This window comes from Oncorhynchus gorbuscha, linkage group LG06 (assembly GCF_021184085.1).
Source record: "Oncorhynchus gorbuscha isolate QuinsamMale2020 ecotype Even-year linkage group LG06, OgorEven_v1.0, whole genome shotgun sequence".
Classification (NCBI taxonomy): domain Eukaryota; kingdom Metazoa; phylum Chordata; class Actinopteri; order Salmoniformes; family Salmonidae; genus Oncorhynchus; species Oncorhynchus gorbuscha.
Genome location: NC_060178.1, coordinates 10,128,199 through 10,140,848, shown reverse-complemented (window position 1 = coordinate 10,140,848; position 12,650 = coordinate 10,128,199). Strand labels below are relative to the sequence as shown.

The 12,650-nt window shown below is 46.2% G+C and overlaps 1 protein-coding gene across 2 annotated transcripts in view; it reads right to left on the bottom strand.

Annotated features, from left to right (window-relative positions):
- LOC124037511 (GRAM domain-containing protein 2A-like) overlaps positions 1 to 12,650 on the bottom strand; it is a 70,883-nt gene that overhangs the window by 23,898 nt on the left and 34,335 nt on the right. For both annotated transcript variants that reach the window (XM_046352286.1, XM_046352287.1), the window contains 4 exons: positions 10,054 to 10,111; positions 6,912 to 6,984; positions 5,671 to 5,774; positions 4,133 to 4,231 (listed from right to left, as the gene is read on the bottom strand). In XM_046352286.1, the coding sequence (XP_046208242.1) occupies positions 4,133 to 4,231; positions 5,671 to 5,774; positions 6,912 to 6,984; positions 10,054 to 10,111 (334 nt within the window). The remainder of the gene's footprint in view (positions 1 to 4,132; positions 4,232 to 5,670; positions 5,775 to 6,911; positions 6,985 to 10,053; positions 10,112 to 12,650) is intronic.

The following is a 12,650-nucleotide window of genomic DNA, read 5'->3' as shown; positions in this document are numbered from 1 at the left end:
CAGGCCTTTAACTTTCCAGGTAGCTGGGTGTTGTCGATGGACTGTAGGCTACTACTGATGTCTTTGCGCAGCTGTTGCACCTGGTCTTTGTCCTTCAGGCTTGCATCATACCACCTTCCAAGGCTTTTTACCGGCTGCTCAGACACTGTTGGGATTTGGTCATCTCCGATGAAGAATTTCAGGTCAGAGAGTACTCCCTTCACAATCGAGATGCTGCGTGACTTGGATGGTTTAATCTTCATACGGGCCCAGCTGATGTTCTCCTCAAGTTTTCTGAGCAGTCTCCTGGTGCATGGGACAGTGGTGGTCAATGTTGTAATGTCGTCCATGTAGGCTCTGAGTGGAGGGAGGCGGAAACCAGAGTCGACTCGCTGTCCACCAGCAACCCATTTTGAGGATCTGATGATAACCTCCATTGCCATTGTGAATGCCAACGGAGAAATGGTACATCCCGCCATTATACCTACATTCAGGCACTGCCATGAGGTGGTGAACTCTGAGGTGGTGAAGCAGAACTGCAGATCCTGGAAGTACGACTTCACCAGGTTTGTGATGGTGTCCGGTATGTGGAAAAATCTGAAGGCAGACCACAGGAGTTCATGGGGCACAGAGCCAAATGCATTGGCGAGGTCGAGGAAGACTACATGGAGGTCCCTTTTCTCCACCTTGGCCATTTGGATCTGATGCCAGATCATGCTGGAATGTTCCAAGCAGCCAGAGAACCCTGATATTCCTGCCTTCTGTACAGATGCATCGACGTACGTATTCCTTTGTAGGTACTCGGCCATCCTCTGGGCAATGACCCTAAAGAAGATTTTTCCCTCGACATTCAGTAAGGAGATTGGGCGGAATTGGCTGATGTTCACTGCATCCTTCTCCTTAGGGATCAGGACCCCGCCTGCCCTACGCCACACTTTGGGTATTATCTTCTTCTGCCAAGCTGTTCTCATAAGCCTCCAGAGGAACCTCAGGACGTCTGGTGTGTTCTTATACACTTTGTACGGGACTCCATTTGGCCCCGGGCCTGATGCTGTTCTTGCCCGTCGAACTGTGTCTTCCACCTCTTTCCATGTCGGAGGGCTGGTCTCAATATGATGTTCCGGGGGTTCAATGGGTGGGATATCTGATGGGATGGCCAGATGTTCATGTCGCTTTGAGTCAACGTTTGTTATTCTCAGGTGCTCCTGTCAGCTATAGCCATAGTCAGCTAGCTAACATAGCATCTCTCTCCGTTTGAGCCGGTATTTGAGTAGGCTAGCTAGCTAAGTGAAAAAAAAATAGAACAAAATATAATGTAGCTAGCTCTATCTTGTTCTCTCACTCTCTCTTATACTGTTCATACATTTTTGAAGAAATGTATTTGTTAAAAAATGTTCAACTATTGTCTTTCTCTCTATTTGAGTCAACTACTCAGCACATTTTATTCACTGTAGCTTATGCTTTCAGTACTATATTCATTCTCTGATCCTTTGATTAGTTGGACAAGAGCTCTGACGTCCTCCAGAAGTTGTCATAATTACTATGGAAGTCTATGGAAGGGACTGAGAACATGAGTTTCCTAGGTTTTGTATTGAACTCAATGTACCCAGAGGAGGACGGAAGCTCGCTGTCCTCCGGCGACACCATGGTGTTACCCTACATAGTTCTGTTGAGGCTACTGTAGACCTTCATTCAAATCTGTGTGTTTTAGTCAATTATTTGGTGATGTGAATATATTTAGTATAGTTTTATTCAAGAATTCTACCTTTTTTAAATTTACATTTTTAAATGTTACCCCCATTTCGTGGTATCCAATTGTTAGTAGTTACTATCTTGTCTCATCGCTACAACTCCCGTACGGGCTCGGGAGTGAAGAAGGTCGAAAGCCATGCGTCCTCCGAAACACAACCCAACCAAGCCGCACTGCTTCTTAACACAGTGTGCATCCAACTCGGAAGCCAGCCGCACCAATGTGTCAGAGGAAACACCGTGCCCCCTAGCGACCTGATTAGCGTGCACTGCGCCTGGCCCGCCACAGGAGTCTCCGGAGGCCAAATCGAGCTCTGAATGGAAAAGCTATGTGCCTCCCAAACTTTGGTTGCCGACAAATGGGGCGATACATCCTGTATAAAACACAAACTCACTTCCTTTGACAACAAACATGGAGAACTTTGACGACAGGCTATCAGAACAGGTTCACTAATAAAATACATCTTCATGATACCTCGTGTAGGGATTTCTAAGACACAAACATTTGTTTGAACTTCTGGAAAGAGATCGCGGAGGTAATGGGGATTGATGCAGTAAAGAGGTCAATGGAATGAAGACTGTGGGGAATAGAAGGACCCTGCATTGGTACACATTCAACAAATCTGATCTAACAATGTGGATATTTATCAAATCCGTCATGATCGATGTATTGTAACAGGCCCACAATATTGTCACTAAAAACACGATTTGGATATATTTGGCTGTTTTCATTGCATAACATTTAGAAGTTTTTCCTTTTCAGGTTTAGAAGGGACTGTTAAATGCTAACTCCCGTTCGTATAAACTGGCAGCATAGCTAGCATACAAAAATCAGAGGTGGTTGTCAAAGTAGTTTTTACCTGTAATGCAGTTGATTGATGACATGAACATGTATTGGGGTTGACATCCATACAAGCATTTTTACCTCAACGTAGTGTGAAATACACAAATAAACAATAGCCTAAATGTAGACTCATTCTGCTGGGGGGAGAGAATGGAGAGATTCATGATGGAGATGCAGCCTTTGTACTTCATGTTATTTTGGCTGAGCTCCGATGTCAAACACCGGGAAACAGACTCCAACATCTCAGTAGAGATGAGATCTTGTATTTTCATTTAGCCAGTTGCTTGTAATTAGCGAGATTATATAGAGATTATCCCTGAATCACTATGAGTGGTGCGGTTCAGACCAATTTATTGGCTGCATATGACAGCACCACAAAGCACAAGAAGTATGAAAGCCCTGACTTCTGCAGAGGCCGCATCGCCGTAAATGGTGTACTGCTATTTCAGACGCGGATTGGCCATAAAAAAAACTGTCCGAAGCTCAAACACACGATGTTTAAAGGGCGTTTAGAAGTCCAAATCTCACCAGCGTCGTGGTGTGACTCAATGGGTTAACTTTCCAAATGAAACACTAACAGCCTGATCCTTGTTCATTCCTTTACAAGGAGACTACTCAAACACCTCTGAAGAACTGGAAGGTCAATGTGGATCTGACATTTGACCTTTACATTTACATTTAAGTCATTTAGCAGACGCTTTACCCTGATGTGGTATGTTCTCAACTCAAAGCAGTGTCTGTTGAGCACCAACTATACAGTATGTGAGCTGTGTGGCTGCGCCAGCAGACTTTCCTCAGACTGAACCAGTCAAAAAGTCAGCGTGGATCCTCTACCTTTGGACCTCAGGGAGGATTGCTTCATTTGAAGTTGTGACTGACATTAACCCTCCGCGTGTGCTGACTAGGTTACATTCTGTTTGGTTCAGGTGTTCTCAAACACGCTATTTCATGTTGTTGAGTGTGGCTGTTAGTCAGCCTAATGAAGCTATCTGATGATCTGGTTGTTAGCCTTGTTGTTAGCCCGGCTACCTGGTTGTTAGCCTGGCTACCTGGTTGTTAGCATGGTTTCCTGGTGGTTAGCCTGCCTACCTGGTTGTTAGCCTGGCTACCTGGTTGTTAGCATGGTTTCCTGGTTGTTAGCCTGCCTACCTGGTTGTTAGCCTAAGCTTCCTGGTTGTTAGCCTAAGCTTCCTGGTTGTTAGCTTGGCTATCTGGTTGATATCCTGCCTACCTGGTTGTTAGCCTAACTACCTTGTTGGTAGCCTGGTTGTCAGCCTGACTGTTTGCATTCTGCAATGCTACATATTTGCTTTCCCTTGTTTGGCAATACTAAGATAAGTTAAAGTCAAACAGGACTGGCCCTGAAACAACCTCCCTACCACTTTGGTGTCTGCAGATAAGCACCTACAGTATGCTAGCTGTCTGCTATCTGTATGCTAGCTGTCTGCTATCTGTATGCTAGCTGTCTGCTATCTGTATGCTAGCTGTATGTTGTATTAACTGTCTGTGAGTGGTATAGCCTTATTGCATTGTACTACACTGTTGTGTACTGTAGCGTACCTTCTGGCTGGTGTCCACGGTGATGGCCAACCCGTTAGGTACCAGGCCTGCCGTCCTGTGCTTCTTCACCAGCCGTAATGACACCACTGGAATGGCCACCTGTAAAGGAAATGCAGCAACATGGTCACCCGCTGCAGCTCATAGAATCCCTTCCTTTCCTTAGTGAGACGCATTAACATTGTTAGTTACACATTGAGACACAGTAACATTGTTAATTACACATTGACATTGACACGTTAGCCACGTTAGCCATGTCACATTTCTGCTAAAGCCCAGAACCCTGAGACTTTGTTCCCATGTAAAGATAGAGGGAGCAGAAGGGCTCAAAACAAACAAGAGTGAAAAAGGGAACAAATAAAGGTTTAGTCAAGCCGGAGTGTACGCACACGGTGATAACTAGCTGGGCTTTCAGGGTCAGTAGACACTGCATGTGCTTTCTCTTCAGACACTTCAATTGACTGGCTGGTTATTGGTCAGGAAGACCATTGGTCAGGAAGACGATTGGTCACGAAGACCATTGGTCACGAAGACCATTGGTCAGGAAGACCATTGGTCAGGAAGACCATTGGTCACGAAGACCATTGGTCAGGAAGACCATTGGTCAGGAAGACCATTGGTCAGGAAGACCATGAGAATAGAGTAACCATACTCATGTTAGGTAGTTATCAATTCAATAGATTGATGTTATTCATAGCAATACAACACCAATATTATGTCATTGAAAAACATAGGTCTAGACTTTGATCTGGATGCACATTTGAAATAAGTCAATTGGTTCCAAATATCCTTTCCTCTTGAAAACGTTTTAACACTTGCCTGTGTATGTGACCAACGATTATATTATTCAGACCTTAATTTCACTTCGCTCCTCCCTTTTATGTTGTATTCCCAGCTATCATGAAAGTAATGATTTGTAAATAAGGAAATTGGGTCTCAACTGAATTTCCGTAACTGTAAATGAAGTCAAAATCTCGTAAAACAGTTTGCTGTTCAATGAATAACCTGGCTACCACGTCACTTTATTGTCCTGTATTTGAATACCTGCATCAAACACACGGCATATTTCACGTTGGACATTTCCCTTGTAAAACAACATTCCCAGCTCAACTTGACATTAAAAGGCTTATAGGGCTGTTCCCTTAGGTGAACCCTTTTAGGTTCTAGATCGCACCTTTCAGTCTAAGAGTGTACTATACAATAAAGAGAAAACCTGAATGCAGTGAGATTCATTTGAATTTATTTTGTGTTCAGGTTGTTTAGTGCCGAGGCTCCATCAGACATCTTGATTCTCTATTCAAAGAGAGAAACATTCAGCAATTGAACAGAGAGACAGACATCCATTTATCTTGGAATGAGTCAATGGAAAACATGGAGATCAAGTCCAGAAAGAGAACCTGTTTATCAACTGAAATGATCATACCGACAAGTGTTGTACTCGATGATAAAGTCTACTCCCTCTTTTCATTGTGAGAAGGAAGCAGCCATTTTGTGTCAAGGCTGAGGGCAGTTGCAATTCCCACTGGAACATCACCACTCACCTTGATGTCCTTCCCAAAGAGGTTGGCATAGAAACACAGCCAGTTGCGGGAGATGTAGAGGCGGCCCTGAAGTAGGATGTCTCGGAGGAGAGCGCACGAATACACTGGGAATGGGGAAAAAGACAACATAAGATTGGGAATACCATAAGAGATGCATTATAATACTGATCTATTTCATTCAACACACCAGAGGAAGGATGCTCAGAGCTGGAGACTAGCCTCGGGAATACAACACATGGCTGAGTGGATTCACATGACATAGACTGACCAGGTGAAAGCTATTATCTCTTATTGATGTCACCTGTTAAATCCACTTCAATAAGTTTAGATGAATGGGGAGACAAGATAACGATGGATTTGACAACTTTGAGACAATTGAGACATGGATTGTGTATTTGTGCCATTCAGAAGGGGAATGGGCAATACAACATATTTATGTGCCTTTGAACAGGGTATGGTAGTAGGTCCCAGGCACATTGGTTTGAGTGTGTCAAGAACTGCAAAGCTACTGGGTTTTTCACGCTCAACAGTTTCCCTGTGTAACAAGAATGGTCCACCACCCAAAGGACATCCAGCCAACTTGACACAGCTGTGGGAAACATTGGAGTCGGCATGTTCCAGCAGCCCTGTGGAACGCCTTCGACACCTTGTTGAGTCCATGCCCCGACGAATTGATGCTGTTCTGAGGGCAAAAGGGGTTGCAACAATACTACGAAGGTGTTCCTAATGTTTTGTACACTCACTGTATACGAGTTGGCTTCAAACCTACACACTGAAGGAAAGGGATATGAACACTGTTGATTGGAGCAGCCCAAAGAGGAGGACGAACTGGACGGTAAAGGACCCTGGGCTCAGCCTGGAGAATATCGCCGCCCCAAGGAAGAACTGGAGGCGGCGAGAGCGGAGAGGCGCCGGTATGAGGAGGCAGCACGGCGACTCAGAAGGAAGCCTGAGAGTCAGCCCCAAAAATTTCTTGGGTGGAGGCTCAGGGAGAGTGTGGCAGAGTCAGGAGTCAGACCTGAGCCAACTCTCCCTGTTTATCGTGAGGAGCCAAGGAGGAGACCAGAACCAGAGCCGGTGTTGGAGGTGAGCGAAGCAGAGACTGTGAAAGAGTTAATGGGGAAATTGGAGGAGAGAAAATGAGGGAGTTGCTGTGTTGGTGCTTTTTGCATGGAATTCGCCCGACAGAACGTGTCGGGGATTTGATGGCACCTGGTTAAATTTGATTTGATTTGACCTACCTTTCATAAGGATCTCCTCCTTGGGGACGCTCTGGAACAGCTTGTGGTACTGGGAGTTGTACTTGCTGACGGTCTGTTAGGGGGAGACAGGGGTAAGACGGGGGGACAGGGGACGATGGAGGAGACGGGGGGACAGGAATAAGATGGAGGAGACAGGGGTGAGAGAGGGGGAGACAGGAATAAGATGGAGGAGACAGGGGGGAGACAGGAATAAGATGGAGGAGACAGGGGGAGACAGGAATAAGATGGAGGAGACAGGGGGAGACAGGAATAAGATGGAGGAGACAGGCGGAGATAGGAATAAGATGGAGGAAACAGGGGTGAGAGAGGGGGAGACAGGAATAAGATGGAGGAGACAGGGGGGAGACAGGAATAAGATGGAGGAGACAGGGGTAAGACGGGGGGACAGGGGTACGATGGAGGAGACGGGGGGACAGGGGGAGACAGGAATAAGATGGAGGAGACAGGGGTGAGACAGGGGGAGACAGGAATAAGATGGAGGAGACAGGGGGAGACAGGAATAAGATGGAGGAGACAGGGGGAGACAGGAATAAGATGGGGGAGACAGGGGTGAGACACGGGGAGACAGGAATAAGATGGAGGAGACAGGGGGAGACAGGAATAAGATGGAGGAGACAGGGGGAGACAGGAATAAGATGGGGGAGACAGGGGTGAGACAGGGGGAGACAGGAATAAGATGGAGGTGACAGGGGGAGACAGGAATAAGATGGAGGAGACAAGGGGGAGACAGGAATAAGATGGGGGAGACAGGGGTGAGACAGGGGGAGACAGGAATAAGATGGAGGAGACAGGGGGAGACAGGAATAAGATTGAGGAGACAAGGGGGAGACAGGGGTAAGATGGGGGAAACAAGGGGGAGACAGGAATAAGATGGAGGAGACAAGGGGGAGACAGGGGTAAGATGGGGGAAACAAGGGGGAGACAAGGGGGAGATAGGGTGAGACAGGAGAGGTGGGTGAGGTTCCTTTCAGAAAATGTTCACTCACTGTTTTACTTCTCCCAAACAGAATCCTGTCACACTGTGTTGTGTTCTAACTCAGACACACTTCCTGTGTCACACTGTGTTGTGTTCTAACTCAGACACACTTCCTGTGTCACAGTGTGTTGTGTTCTAACTCAGACACACTTCCTGTGTCACACTGTGTTGTGTTCTAACTCAGACACACTTCCTGTGTCACACTGTGTTGTGACCTGATCTCTTCCTGTGTAACACCCTTCCCTTCTCTGTCCTCTGTAGTGGTGTGACAGGCAATCCCTTCCCCTCTGTATCTCGCCTGGGTTATAATTGAGGCTCGACCAAAGACAGTACAGTATGAAATGAAGATTGGCCAAAACTGCTTCTCCAATAGAAATTCCAGATCACACATGTCGGTGGCAGGGGAACCCTAGTGGTTAGAGCGTTGGACTAGTAACCAGAAGGTTGCGAGTTCAAACCCCTGAGCTGACAAGGTACAAATCTGTCGTTCTGCCCCTGAACAGGCAGTTAACCCACTGTTCCCAGGCTGTCATTGAAAATAAGAATATGTTCTTAACTGATTTGCCTGGTTAAATAAAGGTAAAAAAAAATAAAAAAAATAAAATGGCGACGTTGGCTAGCTAAGCTCATGAGTAGAAACACGTCATCAGGGCTAACGGTCGTCTCGTGCCGAACTGTGCATGTGAAGGCTGTCAAATCAAAGGCACTCTTTCAATATAATGTTGTTTTTGACAAAAAATGAAATCATATCAGGTTGTCACTTTCACGAGGTTGTAGTAATAACATGTTCCACTTCAGACATTTTGGTTCGGATCTACGTTGGGCCTTTAGATTTCGATCGAATTAACAACTAAAGAATAATGTTTCACTTCTCTCATTGATTCCTCAAACACCAAACTCTGGCCTGGTCTGCTTGGTCTGTTTCGCAAGCGTTTCAGGAAGTCTTGCGATGATGCGCCTCTGGGTTAAGAAACTCTGTGGCTAGACACTAGAAGAAAGTTCTTTGTTTCTGGCCATTTTGAGCCTGTAATCAAACCCGCAAATGCTGATGCTCCAGATACTCAACTAGTCTAAAGAAAGCCGGTTGTATAACTTCTTTAATCAGGACAACAGTTGTCAGCTGTGCTAACATAATTGAAAAGGTTTTTATAATGATCAGTTAGCCTTTTAAAATGATAAACTTGTTATAATGGAGGCTAGACAGAGACAGTAGCTCCTTTTCTGGGAACGTCTGTGGGTGATTTCCATGTGATAAATAGCCCTGTGTGTGTGTGTGTGTGTGTGTGTGTGTGTGTGTGTGTGTGTGTGTGTGTGTGTGTGTGTGTGTGTGTGTGTGTGTGTGTGTGTGTGTGTGTGTGTGTGTGTGTGTGTGTGTGTGTGTGTGTGTGTGTGTGTGTGTGTGTGGAAGTCTGGTAGAGGGCTATTTAAATCATAAGTCATACGATGTGATCCATTCAAAGCTCAAGTTGTCACTTACTGTTGACTCTGTGTCGGTAGGTGAAGCTTTGACTAGACAACCTCACATAATAATAAACATCCTAAAACTCATACCTATATGACCTGCATACAATATTCTGTGGGCTGCTGAATTTACTGTAGTCATGTTAAATAGCTTGGACTCAGTCCATTGATGACAAAATACCATGTTGTGTCTTCAACCGTGTAAAGACAGTATTTCAGTGTGACATTTCAAGTACCACTTCATGTTTCATCACTTCATGTTTCCCAGGGAACCAACATAACATTCATACATCATCACTTCATGTTTCCCAGGGAACCAACATAACATTCATACATCATCACTTCATGTTTCCCAGGGAACCAACATAATATTCATACATCATCACTTCATGTTTCCCAGGGAACAGAGGTAACATTCATACATCATCACTTCATGTTTCCCAGGGAACCGACATACATCCTCACTTCATGTTTCCCAGGGAACCGACATACATCATCACTTCATGTTTCCCAGGGAACCGACATACATCATCACTTCATGTTTCCCAGGGAACCGACATACATCATCACTTCATGTTTCCCAGGGAACCAACATAACATTCATACATCATCACTTCATGTTTCCCAGGGAACCGAAGCAACATTCCAAAACAGTGGAATCTGGACACAGTAAAAACAACTCACCGAGCCCCTGTAGCATTTCTTGACATCTTCATACGTCAGGTCATCAATCAGTTGCAGCCTGTAGAGGAGGGACAGAGGAGAGACAGGGGAGAGACAGGGGAGAGACAGAGGAGAGACAGGGGAGAGACAGGGGAGAGACAGAGGAGAGACAGGGGAGAGACAGGGGAGAGACAGAGGAGAGACAGGGGAGAGACAGGGGAGAGACAGAGGAGAGACAGGGGAGAGACAGGGGAGAGACAGAGGAGAGACAGGGGAGAGACAGGGGAGAGACAGAGGAGAGACAGGGGAGAGACAGGGGAGAGACAGGGGAGAGACAGAGGAGAGACAGGGGAGAGACAGGGAGAGACAGAGGAGAGACAGGGGAGAGACAGGGGAGAGACAGGGGAGAGACAGGGGAGAGACAGGGGAGAGACAGGGGAAAGACAGGGGAAAGACAGAGGAGAGACAGAGGAGGGACAGGGGAGAGACAGGGGAGAGACAGGGGAGAGACAGAGGAGAGACAGAGGAGAGACAGAGGAGAGACAGGGGAGAGACAGGGGAGAGACAGGGGAGAGACAGGGGAGAGACAGGGGAGAGACAGAGGAGAGACAGAGGAGAGACAGGGGAGAGACAGAGGAGAGACAGAGGAGAGACAGAGGAGAGACAGGGGAGAGACAGAGGAGAGACAGGGGAGAGACGGGGGAGAGGCAGGGGAGGGACAGAGGAGAGACGGGGGAGAGACAGAGGAGAGACAGAGGAGAGACAGGGGAGAGACAGGGGAGAGACAGGGGAGAGACAGGGGAGGGACAGGGGAGAGACAGGGGAGAGACAGGGGAGAGACAGGGGAGGGACAGAGAAACAGAAAAGGTGAGGAGTGGTGACACTGTTTCTATGGTTTGTCACCATCATTGCTGATGATTCGTTTGTTGCGTCAATTTATTCTTCATATAAGATTACGATAGAATGTACTGTTAGACCACTGTAATGATGAACATATGACTCTTAGATTAGAGTGGCACACACAAGCCCGGTCTTATTCTCTCTCTCTCTCGGTCTCTCTGTCTCTCCCTCTCTCTGGCACTCGCACATCTAAAGTGATTGATGCTGAACTAAGACCACTAGAGCCCAAAGTAGGCCCACTCTAATATCCCCAAGGAACTCTTATAGACTACTTCCTATTCCCGGCCCAAGCCTGGCATTCTGTATTATACTGTACATACAAACCAACATAGAATCAGAACTGGTGAAATTCTAGAACCTGACTGTACCGGTCTGTGAAAAGAATAGATCACCCAATTTACAACAATGACATATTGACTTCTTTACCTTGTACAGTGCATTTGGAAAGTATTCAGACACCTAGACTTTTTCCACATTATGCAACACACAATACTCCATAATGACAAAGCAAAAACAGTTAAAAAAAAAAAAATGTTTGCAAATGTATTAAAAATCAAAAACTTAAATATAACATTTACATAACTATTCAGACCCTTTACTCAGTACTTTGTTGAAGCACCTTTGGCAGCGATTACAGTCTTCTTGGGTATGACGCTACAAGCTTGGCACACCTGTACTTGGGGAGTTTCTCTCATTCTTCTCTGCAGATCCTCTCAAGCTCTGTCATGTTGGACGGGGAGCGTCGTTGCACAGCTATTTTCAAGTCTCCGCAGAGATGTTTCATCGGGTTCAAGTCCAGACTCTGGCTGGGCCACTCAAGGACATTCAGAGACTTGTCCCGAAGCAACTCCTGCATTGGCTTTGCTGTGTGCTTAAGGTCATTGTCCTGTTGGAAGGTTTACGTTCACCCCAGTCTGAGGTCCTGAGCTCTCTGAAGCAGGTTTTCTTTAAGGGTCTCTCTGTACTTTGCTCCGTTCATCGTTCCCTTGATCCTGACAAGTCTCCTTTCCCTGTCGCTGAAAAACATCCCCACAGCATGTTGCTGCCACCACCATGCTTCACCGTAGGGATGGCGCCAGGTTTCTTCCAGATGTGATGCTTGGCATTCAGGCCAAACAGTTCAATCTTGGTTTCATCAGACCAGAGAATCTTGTTTCTCATGGTCTGAGAGTCCTTTAGGTGCCTTTTGGCAAACTCCAAGCGGGCTGTCATGTGCCTTTTACTGAGGAGTGGTTCCCATCTGGCCACTCTACAATTAAGGCCTGATTGATGGAGTGCTGCAGAGATGGTTGTCCTTCTGGAAGGTTTTCCCATCTGCACAGAGCAACTCTGGAGCTCTGTCAGAGTGACCATCAGGTTCTTGGACACCTCCCTGACCAAGGCCCTTCCATCCCAATTGCTCAGTTTGGCCAGGCGGACAGCTCTATGAAGAGTCTTGGTGGTTCTAAACTTCTTCCATTTAAGAATGATGGAGACCACTGTGTTCTTGGGGACCTTCAATGCTTCATACATTTTTTGGTACCCTTCCCCAGATCTGTGCCTCGACACAATCCTGTCTCGGAGCTCTACAGATAATTTCTTCGACCTCATGGCTTGGCTTTTTCTCTGACATGCACTGTCAACTGTGGGACCTTATATAGACAGGTGTGTGCCTTTCCAAATCATGTCCAATCAATTGAATTTACCACAGGTGGACTCCAATCAAGTTGTAGAAACAT